The sequence below is a fragment of the Taudactylus pleione genome, unplaced genomic scaffold (genome assembly GCF_031769625.1).
Source record: "Taudactylus pleione unplaced genomic scaffold, aTauple2 ptg000556l, whole genome shotgun sequence".
In the NCBI taxonomy this organism is placed as follows: Eukaryota; Metazoa; Chordata; class Amphibia; order Anura; family Myobatrachidae; genus Taudactylus; species Taudactylus pleione.
This window is the reverse complement of record NW_028284958.1, coordinates 25,054,328-25,073,246: the sequence shown is the minus strand read 5'-3', so window position 1 is coordinate 25,073,246 and position 18,919 is coordinate 25,054,328. Positions and strand designations below refer to the sequence as shown.

At 43.7% G+C, this 18,919-nt stretch overlaps 1 protein-coding gene across 2 annotated transcripts in view; it reads right to left on the bottom strand.

The window, feature by feature from the left end:
* Positions 1-772: 772 nt before the first annotated feature.
* GLCE (glucuronic acid epimerase) overlaps positions 773-18,919 on the bottom strand; it is a 65,351-nt gene continuing 47,204 nt past the window's right edge. For both annotated transcript variants that reach the window (XM_088452787.1, XM_088452786.1), the window contains exons 2-4: positions 11,525-12,096; positions 10,360-10,602; positions 773-5,749 (exon numbers count right to left, since the gene is read on the bottom strand). In XM_088452787.1, coding sequence (XP_088308913.1) covers positions 4,725-5,749; positions 10,360-10,602; positions 11,525-12,083 — 1,827 coding nt within the window. In that variant the 5' untranslated portion in view covers positions 12,084-12,096 and the 3' untranslated portion in view covers positions 773-4,724. The remainder of the gene's footprint in view (positions 5,750-10,359; positions 10,603-11,524; positions 12,097-18,919) is intronic.

Genomic DNA, 18,919 nt, shown 5'->3' with positions numbered 1-18,919 from the left:
TACACACTCTTATTTCCACCAGAATAATGCATCAGCAGGAATCCCCCTCCGCCTACAACCCCAGGGCCCGTCATTTATGCAGTTGTCACCTGTACTCACTTGAATGTACCAAGGGAAGCTGACAGCAGACTACTTATTGGATGGGCATGATTCTCCTGGAGGAGACATTTCTAGCACTGTCAGATTATCCTCTGCTACAGTCCAGTACCAATGAATACTGGGCAGGTGATTTACACAAATGGCTTTTGTCCCAGAGGCTAAACTTCAGAAGATGTACCCCATTGACGAGACTAGTACAAGTGGCCCTTTAAATAAAATAAGAGCTAATTTATTATGGAATTCTTTAGCAGTCAGAATTCCACCATTCACTTTGAGATGATCATGTAAATCACACAAACATTACTATTGTGAATAAAGGTGTCATTATTATATCTCAGTATGTGAAATCCCATGACATGTCGTCTGCTGCTGTGGGCTCAATCTATGGGGATTTCTACCTCAAACCAAGCAAAGATGATGCTCATCCATCTCAGCAAAAGCGTTAGTCTGCTTAGTGCCGATCTGACAAATTGCTTTTTGGAAAATCAGGAAATAAATCAATATTTTGACGCCAGAGCAGGGAGGCATTTCTGAGAAGGCACGGATGTCTCTGGGGCACAGTGCCAGTCCTACACGATTGCCCTTGTCACCATGCAGTAACAGCACACACATAAAACAGTCTCTTGTCCTTACATTAATAAACTGCAGAAAGAAATACAAACGCCACAATCTGTTCAGAAGATAAAAACTTTATTTTACAATCTTATAAAGCAGCTTTACTGAAGCATGACGCTGACCTGTTTTTTTTTTTATTATATATTTATATAAACATAGCAACAGGTACTTCTAATTCTCTGCAAAAAAATCTGTGTATAAAATTATCATGTGCACATTGTGCTTAAAATGCAAAGTCTATACAGCGATCGGAAAGGACCACCTCACCACAAGGGATCCGGTAAACAAAGTATTGCATATATAGGTGTGTACACATGCTGTATATATGCACACACACTCACAAACACAGGGCATATGCCCATATGCTAAAGGTCAGAATGTGATATCCACAAACACAACACATAGTTTGAACCCTCAAATACCAGTGGGTAAGGAGTAGCCGGTATTGTTTGCGGTGTCGCTCCCATACCCTGCTCTGTAGATCAGATCCATATACCCAGTCACTGGTGGCAAGTTTCTTCCTTGGGCTTCTCACCAGCAAATTAATCTAACACTGAGCCAGGAGTAAGACAGGGGAGTGTTCATATTGCACCAAACCCACATGACTCTAGTTTTGTTCTGCTGATTATTCAATCTCTATTGTTACAGTAAGGAAAATGTTAGCTCTGGGCAAGATAGGTTATTATAGGACAACTCACAGATTAATAACTAGGAGAACACAGGATGTTCATGGGCTCACTGAATGCGACAATTAGGGTACTCTGCTTTCTACTGACTAACCGTAGACACTAGACATCATTTGTGTGGTTCTCAGCTGCATGCTCATGAATGTTACAGCATGTTCCTACAATGTCATGATAAAGAAAGACCAACAGAGTCTGTGGAGTATATTTACTAAAGTGCAGGTTTATAGAAGTGGAGGTGTTGCCCATAGCGACCAATCAGATTTTAGCTATTCTCTTCTAGAAGGTGCCAGATAAAGGATAACTAGAATCTGGTTGCTATGGGCAACACCTCCACTTCTATATAAACACACTTTAGTAAATAGACCCCTGAGTGTAGACAGGTAACATACCATTACGGTTGGCTGGTTTAGATCAAATGAATGCCGATTACACATGCTTTGTAATAAAAGCAGATATTGGTAAATTGGCCCAATATAGCATGTGACAAGAGAGACTCCTGTGATGTCAGATTATAATCTGATAATCTATCAGGCATGTAAATGTTGTCAGTAGGTGCTCTATGAGGCAATGGGAGATGTACCAGATGACACAGTGAGGTGGAACTGGAACAGACAGGAGAGTGTAGCAGAATGTCCTGGGCCAAGAGAATGTAGGAGAATATGTAGCAGAGGAGACAATGGTTAAAACAAAAGCACAAATAAATTCTGGATTTTAGTTTTCAAGTCACAACATTAAACAATTTAAAAAAATAAATATTTGTAGATATATAGATAACAAAAAGGAGAAAAGGGGGTGCTCTGTAGTGTTGTTAAAACACCATAATAAAATAAATCACCATACAAGTGGAATTACTCATACCAAATTAAAAACAATATATTAAGTATGTGTAGAATAGTATAGTCATTAATGCTAGGAGCTTTTGGTATAGTCCCACTTTTTCTGTTAGTCCTGCAATGGCTATATATAGCCATACATACAAGTTGTTGCTGTAAGACTTCCTACTAGCAGTCAGCCAGTATGAATTTTTGGATTCCCCTAAAATTAAAAATACACATCCACCTATTTAGGAGAACCCAATCTTAATAAAATGCAGACCTGCTACCCTGTTCCTACTCACTGTAGTTTACTTCTCCACGAAAGCCATTTATTCCATTGGTCTCCACCATCCCTACAGAATGGATCAGCTTTTTAAATGTTGAATATGTACTTGGGAAGAGTGCACCCCTGTCCCCTGTATCATATTTGTTATATAGGGCATTGGATGTGTCTGTCTTTATAGAGCAACTTGCAGGGAACACCAGGGGGGGGGGAAATTTCTTAAAACTTCTAAAGAACAAAAGTGGGAGGTGTTGACCACAGCGACCAATCACATTACAGCTATCATTTTATAGAATGTACTAGATAAATAATAGATATAATTTGATTGATTGCTATGGGCAATACCTCCACTTTTACGGTTTAGAAGGTTTGATAAGTCTTTTATATTAAATCTTATGTTTTTTTTTTTTTTAAATACATCTAATGCTTGCCACACCCACGGTACTATTACAGTCTCTACTGACTCATATCTAGCACTATGCCCGGTAACAGACCGAAATCAAGTTATCACGGAGCATGATATGGCCGGAAGATGAACACTACTGGCCTGTGTACAGTCATCTCCTGACCCTAGTCTAATGCTTGGTACACACTAAGCGATCTGCCTTATGATAGATGGCTCCGATGCGTATCGGAACGATATTGTGTGGATCGTATAGTGCATACGCCCGATCACACATGCACGGCAGATGTTCATCGTATCGTCCCATTTGCTGTGCTGCACAGCAGATGGGACAATGCAATGAACACCACCTTTCTGCTAAATGCAGCATGTAACGATCTATTGTGCAGTCGTACATCAGATTGTGCAGTGTGTGTACAGTCGACGCAATATATCGTTCCATCAAGTTGTGCCATTGCTGTGTACACACATCGTAGTGTGTAGCCAGCTGAAGCCTGCAGTAATCAGCTTGCTCAGCCTAAGCCTGAACTGTATCCACGGTGGCCACCATGTTGAGTAGAAGGGTCACAGTGTGCGTGTAGGGCCATAAAATCACCTTCTACATAACACCAGTCAGGTGCGCACACACAATAGACATTTAAACATATGAAACCTTGTGTAATGTCTGTTGACAAAACCACAAGAATCCCAGACAAGGACCATGCAGTAACATAGAAATAAAAAATGGACCCCCAAAAGGGGCTAAATTAACGGACTCTTTGCTTATCCTATATTTAATAGACTAAACAAAATAGCACACTCTCCGCACTCTGTAGGATTAAACACAAAATACTTTGAGAGGAAGCTTATGGAAACTGCAACTGGTAGTACCGACATGTTAACATCACTGTCACAGTGTTCAGCAGGCAAGCTGAGGGGTGGGAGTGGTGATTGCAAAGAGTTATTCGCATAAATCTCTTTTTAAACAGAAACATTTGTAATACAGAATATAAGCGATTTCATGTATAAAATTATTCTGCTTTCTTTTGGCAGGTATAAAAACTATGTATTTTAAAACTGGATCTAAAGTGAATATTAGACTTGTTTAACAGAAACACGCTTAGCACCGTGTTAGGGAGAAGGTCACGCTTTGGGGTAGAATCTTTGGAACCCTAAAGATATTGGGATTATTGTAACATAAGGGGCAGTAAAGTGCATTCAACAGGAATAGTATAGTCCTAGTATTTTGCTAATATTAGTTGGCATATGGAGAGAAAAAAAAAAAAAGTTAAAGGGTATAGGAGCACTGCACGTTTCAGTCCGTGATGTCATTGAAAGATAACTAGCTAACTTGTATGATTGTCAACACAATATATAATCTATACTGGGAATATATTTCCCCAACCACTCCAGTCCCATTGACAGATAATGTAGGGTTTCCACTAGGAATTTTATCCTAATGTAATTTCAAAAGTTGCTCCCTCTGCTTCTATGACATCTTAAGGACAGAAGGCACAGAATGGAATTAGAAACCATCCTAGTTTAAGACCAACCCTATAATTTGTTTAAATCTGGTTCCAGCTTCCCAAGCACAAACTAATATTAAATAAAACACTAGTATGTTTAACACACATTAGAGAGAAGCTATGCCAAACATGACTGTTGAAGCACAGTTCCCAGATTACTCTGCCAATTGCTTCCATTGAAGAGACCGCTGGGTGTTGTACTGTAGTAATAGCAGGTGGAGAGTTCACCACCACCTGCAAAGCATGAAGGAGACAGAAGGGATAAGATGGACCTGGGCATCTGTTTTACCGACAGCCTTTGGTTTCGGGTTTGCCCCTCTAGTTATGCTTTGCCCTGCCTCCTTTTAAATAGGACTTCCAACGACGCACAATGTCTCTAAATATCGGAGACCCATCCACGCTCGCAAGAAGCTGCAGTTGATTAATATGGGTAGTGTGATAGTCCCAACGGGCAAGGTTAGGGGCAGTGCCTAGCATGAAGTGCCTTAAGTCATAAATGCTTCCAGAACCTGTGTCATAAAGAGGCAACATGGCGCGGAGTGATTCCATTCCTCGCTCATATAGCAGCCATGCCTCTTTGCCTTGCTTCTCTCCAGCAGTCTCTTTAAGATCGTAGAGACCGAGCAGAGCATAAATGAAGCCATTTAAGACAAAGGAGCTAGGTGTAGTAGGGTATTCCTCATACCAGTCATACTTGTTCATAAACACAGCTTTCACGCCATGCTTTTCTGAGGGCAATTTGAAAGGAGCAGTCGCTTTGAGTGCAGAGTCCAGATAGACTTGCTCCTTGGTGAGCAGGTAGGCACGGACCAGTGTAGATATTGCCTGTCCTTGGGCCATAGCAGAGTACCAACCCGGTTCCAGAGATTTAAACCCCTCCCCCAGCTTTCGGGTCACCATAATTGGCCAGCCACCCTTGGCGTCTTGATTCCTCACCAGCCAATCACTGGCAGCGAAGAAGGCAGCTGTGTGGGAAGTAGTTGAGATAGTGACATTATCCAAAAAAACACTGCCCCTTACCACAAGACGGACAACCTTTTTCGGCATGATCTTAGTCTGACGAACAGCTTTTGTGTTGGATAGTCCCACTCCCTTCTTTAAATCAGTCAAAAGATCTCGAGTCAGTGTGCTCCAGGAGGTCCGGGGTCCAATCCCGTAATAGATGTCATGGTTATGGAAAGTGATCAGCTGTGTATTGGTCACGTAGTGTACAGTGAACAACTGATTCTTCTCAGTGGTCTCCAACACCACAGAGATACTGCCATTGGTCAGGAACTTCAAGTCGAGAGACAAGATAAAGTCTCTTGAGTTACCCAGCGTTAGCAAAGCACCCTCCGAATTTTCTGTCCGAAAGGTAAAAGAAAACAGAAAGACTTGTAAGAGAGGAGTAAAATTACACCAGTAATACATTTAGAGGGGGAAATACACCAGCATTATATTATATTAATATATATATATATATATATATATATATAAAACTTATTTTCAGGTTTTAGCTAGCCCCTTTATCAGCGATGTACATTCAAAAGGGGATGTAATTGGCATCCAGGCGGCAAGTATTCAGGTTAGGGGCAGGCTGCTTAGAGTAAAGCTGGGTACACGTTAGATATGTACCCAGCCCGAGACCCAGATGCTGGGTCCAACAGAGGGACGCGCCATGCATTGCTAACTACATCCCCCATCGGACCAGCAGTAGGGCCAACGGGGGATGTTGCTAACAGCCCGCGGGAACCCGCATACCATGGGTACACACTGGACTATGTACTCTATATGTTGCTCCGATCCATATCTGATCGGACGACATATTGTCTAGTTTGTACCCGGCTTTAGACTGCAGGGGAAGGGAGGGGTTAGGATACTTACCTAATCCTGTCGGGATTCTGACTGACTGTTGGGATGCCGCGGTTTAGAAGTACTTTTGCCATCAGCCAAGAAGCAGGCAGTATGGGCACTCCTGGGTCTAGACAATGAAATAGTTACCGGGCGCCCATCTATAAATAGCTGATCTCGGCAGGCAGCTCTCCTAGGGTTCCACCAGTACCTTAAACATATATTAACTGTAAATATATTCGAAAAAGGAAGGCACCTATAGGCCTATAATGGACAAACAATTCGCCGATATAATAAATTATGTTTAAAAAATGTTTTATTAAATTAAACCCTTCTGATAAAAAAGTTGTCACTTTATCAATTGTACAAAGGGAATATTTTATTCTATAGGTGATATTTAAACATACACAACAAATCCCCATCTCTCAGCCTTCATGTTACTAGGAAGAATATTGGTCTACATGTGTCAATAAAATGTTAACTCCATTAGCTACTTCTGTAAATATGATCTACACATAGGCTCTATAATAGGTTACTATGTTCATTAGTTACTTAGTAGCATATATATTAATTTGTAACTCCTTGTTAGGCAAAAGTATCCACACGTTGCCAGTCCTTATCATAGACTCCAGTAGAGATTATTTAAACAACAAGCTGCTACTTCATAGTAAAAAGTTCAAGCGTGTCCAGCAAGCGGCTGTACAATATGCCTCTAATGCAAGGCTTGACTAATTTTTCTAAACTCTAGGAGCCAGGATGAAAGTGTAGGAGCCAGATCACTTTCCCCCCCAAAAAAATTACAGGAGTGATTGAGGAGCACAGCTGTGTGTGTTATGCAACAGTTATACACACTATACTAGTCCACAAAATGGTCACAGTTGAATGAATACAGTAACATGGAGGCCCCCTCACTGCTCTACACAGCTCCTCTGCTCCATCCCCCACCCTCCAGTAATAACGGACCACATTTCATATAAAACAATGGTGCCAGAAAGTACAACAGAACACCCCCCCCCCCCCCCCTCGTGGTCACACCACTATCCCTCTGAAGCTGCTCCGCAATCCCTGGCCATGCATAGACCCTATTACCGGAGAGCTCTATACAGCCAGAGATAGGAGACAGTAGACAGCCGGGACGTACAGGAGGATCAGCATAGACTGAGACAGACAGCAGGTATCAGAGCAGGCCAGGATGGAGAGGAGTCGTCAGAGCAGGCCAGGATGGACAGGAGGAGTCAGCGCAGGCCGGGACGGACACAGGCACAGCAGTCACCGCAGGAGACACTCAGCACATGCATTCCTGTGCATGAAATGAACGCCGCAGTACTATATGCACGAATCTTCGCGGGAGCTGATGAGGATCTGCTTCCTCTCTCACTGCAAAATCTGGTAACCATGGCGATCTGGCCCCTGGGATTTGTCAAGCCTTGCTCTAATGTCTACACCATTCAATAGATCAAGGTAGCATGCTATCTAGCCACCTCAGCGATCCATGACTAGTGTTGGTAATAAGCCTGCTATTTGCAGAGATGACTGCTCACCTGATGTGACAGTCAGCGACGGGAGCCTCGCTACGTGGGAGACTGGGCACAGAGTCCGATTAAGCAGTTAGATAGTTCATGTCCCAGAGACAGCATCAGTAGTTGGTATGCAGATTAGCACGTACACCCTTAACGCATTTCTTTCTCCATGAGAATATCTTCAGAAGGAATTCTCATGGAGAAAGAAAGAAACGCGTTAAGGGTGTACCTGAACCGGTCTGTACATGTGCTCTCCATCACTGCAGGAGAAAAGACTGTGTATAGCTTTTTACTTTCAACATTCTTGCCACTCCGCTGCTGGGAATTACTGCTCGGACGTTGCAGGCTCCTAATATGCATACCAACTACTGCTGCTGTCTCCGGGACATAACCTCTCTAGCTGCATAATCGGACTCTGTGCACACAGTCTCCCACGGAGCGAAGCTCCCACGGCTGACGGTCACATCGTGTCTAGCCGCTTGCTAGACACGCTGGAACTTTTTACTATGGAGCAGCAACTTGTTATTTAAATAATCTCTACTGGATTCTATTATAAGGACTGGCAACGTGTGGATACTTTTGTCTAACAAGGAGTTACAAATTGATACATATGCTACTAAGTAACTAATGAACATCGCCTTGAATAATAGCCTATTATAGAGCTTATGTGTAGATCATATTTACAGAAGTAGCTAATGGAGTGAACATCTTAATGACACATGTAGACAGATATTCTTCCTATTAACAGGAAGGCTGAGAGACGCGGATTTGTTGTGTAGGATTATCAATTGTACAAATTGATATTTAAAGTGACAACTTTTTATCAGAAGGGTTTAATTTAATAAACCATTTTTTATACATTAAAACACAATTATAGCAGCGAATTGTTTATGTCCTTTGTGTCCGGTATAGGCGCCTTACTTTTTCGAGTATGGGCACTCCTGCATAACAATTATTACTAATAGAATGTCTTTATACAGAGATACAGGCGAGATTACGGCTATGAACACTGATGGAAAGTGGGACAAGGAAGTATCCGACATGGTAAATAATGCGGTAAGGGGGTTATAGCTTGAATGGTCGCTTTCTAGTGAGCGGGGGGAGGGAAATACTGGGTGATAAATACCCTAGACACTGCAAAAATGAGTTGCACCACATGTAGTCCATAAGCAAGTAACAGGACACAAATGCCTGGAAAAAATGCTATTTTAAAGCCCTCAAAAGATTGTCCAGTTATCTTCCTCTCAAGTCTCATCTATTGAGCCCTACGAATAAGGTTTTCCCCATCTCAGCCTCTTTAACAAGCTTTTAACGTACTGCGCTTCGCTAATCAATACCCATTAGGATTAACGAGTCAATCACTTCAGGAGACAATGAAGTCACTTTTGTCATCACCTTCCAGATAAGCCCTTGGATAAACTTGGAGGAGGGGCTCCCCCCTTCTACTCTGCTAATTAATGCATGGTAGACTCATCACACAGCTGACAAATTGGGCTGTCAGTAACCAATCAAGGACCTGAATACAGCTCTGCCTCCATGCAGGGAGCAGGGAACATGCCAATGTGTACACAAAGCGCTGGAGACAAGAAAACTCTTATAGGGGAACTTCTCCCAGCCAAGTGCTGAATACATTAAATAATTCTCTGTTTCATAAGCCCACCACAAACATTTATACTGCACTCTATGCATCTGCCCTGTTGCCCAAGGCCTTATGTGGTTGGAGGCTGAACTTGAATTTGTATCTGACACAGTATTAAGAATCTGGTTTAAGAACATCTGAAGATTAGTTCATTATTTCATAAAGATTCTCAGGCAAGAAGCGGGATACGTTCAGTGGGATGTGTATGGGATGCAGACGCTCGGGATCCTGGCAGTCAGAATCCCGACGCCGGCATCCCGACCAGGTTACAATGCCGACGCCTCCAGGTAAGCCTATACTAACCCCCTCCCCGACTCCGCACAGCCTAAACCTAATCCTCCCCCTAACTCCAGTACTTACGGTCGGGATTCCGGCGCCGGCATTCGACTCACTGGAATCCTAGCAGTCAGGATTATTACCGCATCCCGTACCAATCCCCAAGAAAACAGTTTATTTTTTATCATGGTCTGCTCAGTCATAACCTAACATCTGTTAAGCTTTTTTTTTAATTATTTTTCACCATTTTAGTTTTTAATTTTGTATGAATTTTTTTTTTTTTTTTTAGAGGTGGTGTAAGGTTCTGCAACCTTTTTGTGTTACGTAGCCTGTGCCACAGGCTGTAGGCTATCTGAGCAGAGCCTTCACGAATTTGGGCAACCTTCTCCGTGCCCAAGAGGAGTGAGTAACAGAGTGAGACAAACATTAGTAAAACAATGGAGTCAAGCTTGAAACTGCCCTAGAATGGTTTAATGTCTTCAAAAAAGTTACAATTTCAATGAATTCCCCTCAAGCAAAACCCCACACACAATACACAAAAAAGATTTCAAGTTGGTTATCGGGCCACAAGTATTCTGGACTATAGCCTATTGGTGTATTGTTTGAATGAACATGGCAACTGGTCACTGGTGTATGAGTCTACCCAATATACTATTTAACAACAGCTTCAATTGTCATCTTCACTCACCTGGCACAACCAAGTGTCTGACATGGCTGCCTCTTGTCTTATCATAAACTGTGGTGACAGAAGCCCCCTTAGGCACAGTCCACAAGCCCAGGACACCTTCATTACTCTCATCTGCCCTCTCATACCCCTCCACATGGGGGGCCTTCTCTGTCAGGTTCTTGCTGTAGTGACTCAGTCCGTACTGGGCAATCTGGATTGGGTAGAAGTACCCCTGTGGACCCCACTGGGTGGATAAAGGGACCCCTGAGAAGAAAGGACAGATACAGAACACTGATCATTTGTTTAGGAAGCTTCCAGCATTTCCATTTTCAGAACATATTGCACTAATACACAAAGTCAATCATCAACATGTAATAAATAACTCACTCACTGGTAAAAGCCCCATAATCTGTACTCAACTATTCACTAATCCTTCCGACACTGAAAGCAATGCGACTAATGAAGCAGCTGCATTGTGGAAGTAAGCTGGCAGTGCCTGTCCAGGCCTTAGTGATGTCTTACAGGTTTAGTTCACAAAATGGCTTCTTCCACTGTGCCTAAGGCAACAGGCCCAATCAAAGACCGCAGTAGTGAGTCAATTAATAGATCAAACGTCTCACCCCTCTGCTGGAAGTGTCGCTTTCTATTCATACAGGGATGAGCATTAACCTGTCAATGCTGAAAGTCATTCATTTAAGGAATTGCACCAGTTTCTAAATTTCAGAAGAGAGGAATGACCAATACACAGAAGTGTGGTGCAATATGGTTTGTAATATTGGGTCAGCCCACTAACCAAACATGGCGCCGCTTCACTTCAGGCACGTCACACTATCTGAAAGTCCCAACATCTGTGCTCTGACTTTTCTTAACATTGCTGAAATGAAGCCGTTGCATGAGGGACAGGCCTGATGAAACAGTCCACAGCAATCAGCTCTGTACATCAGGTGTTGGCATTTCTAAAAGGAGTAAATGTGTTTTTAACATGCATATGTCCTGTAACATGCATATCCAACATATACTGTATGTATGTGGCCATTACAAAGAACAACTTGGTCCTCATCATTGTAAACCAGGTATTAATTCAACAACTACATCATATGACTGTATCAAATCAATAGACGTACAGGGGCATCCAATTTTATGGGAAAGGCCAGTCCCACACAGTCAATATCATCAAACAACTTACCCTCTATTCCACTGATGCACTTTACCCGGTCTCTGACTTCTACATTATAACCCTCAAAGGACATGAAGACCCCATCGGGATGGTATGGACCTCGCTGTGCATATACTTTGGAGTAGCTGTGGGAAAATTCAAATCTTTCAAAGCCATCATATTGAGCAATCTTTCCATACACCTCGAAATACTTTTCCATCCAGGAAAAGGGCATGTAGACCTCATTTCCCTCTCTCCTGCAATGCACGCTCTGATCGTCATTGATCACACAGTCTATCTCCTCATACTTCTGTCCTGTTCCCTTACTGCCCACCAGAGGTGGTGCCTTCTGCTGCTCCTGGGGGGAGGCCTCCTCAGATCTGGGCTGGCCATGGGCTGCATTACTTTCCGAAGCTGCTGACCTCTTCTCCAGACTGTCAACTCGCAGACCTGCTTCTGGTGCCCATGGCAGGGTGGAAATATGGTCATTGGAGGAGCATTTGTTCCACAGCAACACTGTCACCAGGGTGAAGAGGGAGCAGATGAAGATTAGTGTCTTATAGTTGACCCGAGCTGCCAAGCAACGCATGTTCAGACCATACCTTTAGGAGAAACAAAATAGAAATGAAATTATTAACTGCGAAAGTTTAATTGAAGACCAGGAGACAGAATTAAAGGAATTCAAATTAGACTATACATATTAGTATTGTCACTATTAAAAGTCATTGGGGAATATGTAATCCACAATGTGACACTTGCAATAATTAAAGTCCTATAAAAACCAGCACTTCCAGTCCTTTGTTAAACATTAGTATTCCCTTTGGGAAACCCCTCCTAATTAGCCTCAGGGACCTCAACAGTTCGTGTGCAGCCAAGTCCAATAGCAGGGTGAATAGAGGGGCATTAGTGAAAATGGGCCACATGAACCCACAGGGTGTATGGGGTGACACAGCACCTAACTAGCAGGGGATTCACAAAGGGGAATTACCCTTTTTAAAACACTGTTAATGACTGTCCTCAAATGTTAGGGATTTCCAAAGAAGCATCATTAAAATCAGCAGGAGAAACTGTTGCAGATCCTCTCATTTAAATAGCAAGAGAATTACATTCAATTCAAAAACATGCAGTAAAATGTATATTTCACAATAAAAAAGGAAATGGTAAGCCGTCCCCCACAGAGCACTGCACACTGAAGGTTGTGTTGTTAAATCTGTAAAATGATAAAGTTAAGCCAATAGATGCAGCAACAGCTGACTAAATGCTCCATGTCAGTAGCAGGATTACTGGACAGACGCGATAAGACAGCGAGAGCCGTGTCTATTAAATCAGCCTCTCGCAGGGTTGTCAGCACAATACACAGCACCATCCATCTGAATCACAACACGTACACACCTGTTCACGTAGCTCTGCCTCAATAAGCATGCAGCTCACTACACACACACACACACACACACCGCACATCTATATAAGTCCTGCAGCCCTCATGTCTTCTCTATACAGCCCCACACGCATTAACAGAATCCCCCCACACACACACAAACACACACACACACACACCAGAAGACCTATAGCCTTCAGACTTACACAGTATATAGAAATATAACAAGCAGCAGGAAGTTCTGCCTACATACCAGCACATGGGATAACAGACCTATACCCCTCATATACATAGCACATGGATAACAGACCTATACCCCTCATATACACAGCGGGATGCAGTCAGGAAGCCGACGGTCTAAACGCCGACCGCCAGCTTCCCGACTGTGTGATCAAAACAGGGGTCTAATAACAGGCGTCACAGATTCCATACACAGCACATGGATAACAGACCTATACCAGTCGTATACACAGCACATGGTTAACATAGTGTTCCCGCTAGGCTGTTTTAGCGGGGCGCGGCGCCCTGCCCTCCTTCTGGAGGGCAAAAAGCACCCTGCCCTCCAGGAGGAGGGCAAAAAGCTCCCTGCCCTAACAGCCTGCGGGAGCCGTTCTCACCCGCGGGACGCAGTGTCCCGCGGGTGGACAAACATGCGGTGACCCGGTCACCGCCGGAGAATAGACATCGGGCGCATGCACCCGGCGTCTATTCTCCCTTTCTGCAGCGCTTGGGGGCTGCCAGGCATGTCCGTAAGCGCCGGGCACGCCCCCATGTATGACGAAAAGGGGACGCGTCTTATAGACACGCCCCCTTTTCGTAACCACGCCCCCTTTTTCGGGCGCACGCGCACCTTCGGCGCGTGCACAACATTGCCCTCTCTAGCTCCGGTGCCCTGCCTGCCGCCGGAGCTAGAGGGAACACTAGTTAACAAACCTATACCCCTCGTATACACAGCACATGGATAACAGACCTATACCCCTCGTATACACAGCACATGGATAACAGACCTATACCCCTCATATACACAGCGGGATGCAGTCAGGAAGCCGACGGTCTAAACGCCGACCGCCAGCTTCCCGACTGTGTGATCAAAACAGAGGTCTAATAACAGGCGTCACAGATTCCATACACAGCACATGGATAACAGACCTATACCCCTCATATACACAGCGGGATGCAGTCAGGAAGCCGACGGTCTAAACGCCGACCGCCAGCTTCCCGACTGTGTGATCAAAACAGAGGTCTAATAACAGGCGTCACAGATTCCATACACAGCACATGGATAACAGACCTATACCCCTCATATACACAGCGGGATGCAGTCAGGAAGCCGACGGTCTAAACGCCGACCGCCAGCTTCCCGACTGTGTGATAAAAACAGAGGTCTAATAACAGGCGTCACAGATTCCATACACAGCACATGGATAACAGACCTATACCCCTCATATACACAGCACATGGATAACAGACCTATACCCCTCGTATACATAGCACATGGATAACAGACCTATACCCGTCGTATACACAGCACATGGATAACAGACCTATACCCCTCGTATACACAGCACATGGATAACAGACCTATACCCCTCGTATACACAGCACATGGATAACAGACCTATACCCCTCGTATACACAGCACATGGATAACAGACCTATACCCCTCATATACACAGCGGGATGCAGTCAGGAAGCCGACGGTCTAAACGCCGACCGCCAGCTTCCCGACTGTGTGATCAAAACAGGGGTCTAATAACAGGCGTCACAGATTCCATACACAGCACATGGATAACAGACCTATACCCCTCGTATACACAGCACATGGATAACAGACCTATACCCCTCATATACACAGCACATGGATAACAGACCTATACCCCTCATATACACAGCACATGGATAACAGACCTATACCCGTCGTATACACAGCACATGGATAACAGACCTATACCCCTCGTATACACAGCACATGGATAACAGACCTATACCCCTCATATACACAGCACATGGATAACAGACCTATACCCGTCGTATACACAGCACATGGATAACAGACCTATACCCCTCGTATACACAGCACATGGATAACAGACCTATACCCCTCGTATACACAGCACATGGATAACAGACCTATACCCGTCGTATACACAGCACATGGATAACAGACCTATACCCCTCGTATACACAGCACATGGATAACAGACCTATACCCCTCGTATACACAGCACATGGATAACAGACCTATACCCCTCATATACACAGCGGGATGCAGTCAGGAAGCCGACGGTCTAAACGCCGACCGCCAGCTTCCCGACTGTGTGATCAAAACAGGGGTCTCATAACAGGCGTCACAGATTCCATACACAGCACATGGATAACAGACCTATACCCGTCGTATACACAGCACATGGTTAACAGACCTATACCCCTCGTATACACAGCACATGGATAACAGACCTATACCCCTCATATACACAGCACATGGATAACAGACCTATACCCCTCATATACACAGCACATGGATAACAGACCTATACCCCTCATATACACAGCACATGGATAACAGACCTATACCCGTCGTATACACAGCACATGGATAACAGACCTATACCCCTCGTATACACAGCACATGGATAACAGACCTATACCCCTCATATACACAGCACATGGATAACAGACCTATACTCCTCGTATACACAGCACATGGATAACAGACCTATACCCCTCGTATACACAGCACATGAATAACAGACCTATACCCCTCGTATACACAGCACATGGATAACAGACCTATACCCCTCGTATACACAGCACATGGATAACAGACCTATACCCCTCATATACACAGCCCTAGATACACACAGCACATAGATAAGACATATGTCCCTTACAGTGTAAACGTGGTGGGAATATACAGTATGTATTCTACATAGATTGTGCCCTAATTGAAACTGACCATATGGTCCCAGCACTGTAGGGCAGCAATGCTAACCACTGTGCCACTGACAATATAAGGAACATAGTTTGCTTCGCTGGGATAAGAGAAATACACAGCTGTGCAGATTGTCAATGGCCGTATGACCATCATACATAGTGCACCACTGTCACATAAATCACATGACTGTTCACTATACATAAGTCATATGATTTCTAGTCTTTTACACAGTCACTCAGTAAACCTGTATAACAGTCTCTAAGCAGACGCTACACGTCAGCTGCCTCAACAGACTGACATCACTAGCACAATTAACTTTATATGCACTCGCATGTACAGATCAAGGAACTATCCCTATACCCTGTGGGCAGAAGTCCTCCACCTACTCACCACCTAACAGAGGCCACACACAGCGCTGGCTGCCACTTTTTCTCCCGCTCTCAGATGAGAAATGCAGGGAGGAGAGAAACATTCCACTGTGAAATGTGAATACAAATGCAAACTAATTGGTCTCAACCCTAATTGAATTCAGATCTGTGTGCAGCCTTCTGACTGCAAGATACTCCCCAGCAACTTGCAGAATGCCAGCCTCCTTCCATGTAATCAGTGCAGCCAGCACTCGCCTGGTATACCCAAGCAGCACAGGCGATACGAGGACAAGTGTGGTGACTTCATCATGGTTTTAAATATAGCTCACACTAAAAGTAATTCAATTTTTGTCACAGAACACGAGTAAAAACAGCTGTAAGATGAAATTAAAGGTTATAAATTATTTAATATACCTGGCGAACATTCACTTTACTGCAGCCTATTAACAAAAAAAAAAAAAAGTTACCAGCCAAAGTAGAAATACTCATAACCCCCATCAATACCTGCTGGCCAGCAAGAATCCCAGTCGTGCCGTCTATAAATATCTAATGGACAGTACTCACCAGAGGAGCCAGTCACATTCTGCACCTTACTAAGTATGCTCTGTGCTGTACACATGTGGTGCAATGTGCCTACAGAGAACACCCATTCACGGCTCATCTGGATATTAAACAATACTTGCACAGCACAGCCTGGCTACAACCCCATTCCTGAGGAACATGCTCTAGGACTGTTCAGCTGCAAAGCCTTGTATATGAGGTATGGAAAACAAAATCTTCTAGGAAAGCTGTGATACAGTTACATCCAAGTAGTCAAAAGGAGAATGGTTCCCAGTTACCTGCCAGTTTGCAGATCACTCACACCTACTAACAGCCTATCCCTGCTACAGAAATAGAAGCTAGATGATGCAAGGCAGAGTAATACCTTGCAACTGATGCCCGCTGCATTATAGCAAATATATATATCTCCCTACTTTTCAGCATATTGAATACTTATGTATGTGACTGAGGGGCCTATTCATCATACCTAAACTTTCCCTGGAGGTAATTGGCTTTAGAACTCGCATGGAGTTCTACCTAATTACTGGAGGAATTCATCATTCCTCCTCCCTATAGCTATCTATTCCGAAAAGCTGTCATTTTTGCGATGACAGCTTTTCGGAACATAGATAGTTATCCGTGCCTGCTCTACATTATCGCAGCTGGAAACAGTGCTACGCATGCGCTGTTACATCTGTAAAACCAGCACATGCGCAGCACTACCTACAGATGCGTTAAATTTGTGTGTGTGTGTCCCCTCCGCTCACCTGCCCCCCGTCTAGCACTTACCTGCCCGCGCAGCAGCCTCTGCCTGCTATGCTGTCATGTGGTCTCCCAACAGCACACACTACTGTTTAGGGGGAAAAAAAAAAAAGTGTTTTTTTTTTTCTAAACTTTATTGTGTTCTGCTTGGAGAGCACATGACAGCATAGCAGACGGAGCCAGAGGAGAGACCAGAGCGCCGCAGGGAGACGCCGGGGGACCTGCCCACGCTGACACAGGTAAGTGTTACCTGCTATTCGTCACCTCAAAGTGGCGAATAGTAACTCCATCAAATTCCGAAAATACATAATTTTTGGAATTTGATGAATACCACAATTTCCATATCCCCATACTAATGTATGGGGAATGTGGAAATTAATGCAGTGATATCTCATGTGTTAAGTCTCTTCATGAATACTAAAATAACGTTATATAAGGAAAATGTCCTTAAAAAGTTATTTTAGTGTTGATGAATTGGTCCCTGGCACTTAAAATTCCAGTGAGCTAAGAAATAGATCATGTTAATGGATTTACATTGTTATATCCAAAAAAATGCCAGTATTATATTGTTTATACCTGGAGATGTAAGATATTACAATAGTTCAACAATATACCCCTCACCCCTGTGACTCAGTTCTTGCAGCCTATACTCAGATCTTCGTTATGGATGCGTTGCTAAGGTGACTGGCATGGCCGGGGTGGTGGAGAGAAAGACGCAGGGGGGAATTGCTGCAGGCACCCGCAGGTCCTCAGGAGATCTCCTGCAGCCCCCGCACAGTGGGGAGACGCATAATCAGCAGGAATGACACTTGTTACAATCACACAGCCTGGATAATGATCTGTCCTGCAAAGATCCGTCTCCTCTCAGCCGGGCATGCTAGTCACAGCGCCGATCTCTCCAAGGAGAAACATAAATGTGAACTAGAACATCTTAAAAAGACATTAGTGACTCAGATCATTAGACAACCGGTTATAATACAACTAACAGGACTCTTAGGGGTTGTATCAATCATACAACACACGCTGTTTGAGATTTTATATATGTAGAGCGACATTCCATCAAAGACACTTTTATCTGATGTAGTTTTGCAAAAGCACCAAACTGCTTGTAAAAGATCAGGAGGAGCTGTATTCACATTGCATCATCATAACCCCTCAAAGGACGAATGCTACGGTTTAGATGCTCAACTCTGATTTTACTCAAGTCTTTAAATAAAACTGCTTTTAAAAGTAAAATAGTATTTTAGTTTAAACAATTTACAATTTTTTCATTGAAGACTAGTTACTCACACACATTTATAAGCGATGTAGTTATGAGACCGGCGACCCGACAGAGCAGCCAATCAGGTAAGCTACACACACTTACCGATTGATGTGTCGGTGCAGACATCACATCTGGGCTGGCCTTCGATTTTGCTCTTCCTGCTGAGATGTCAATCATC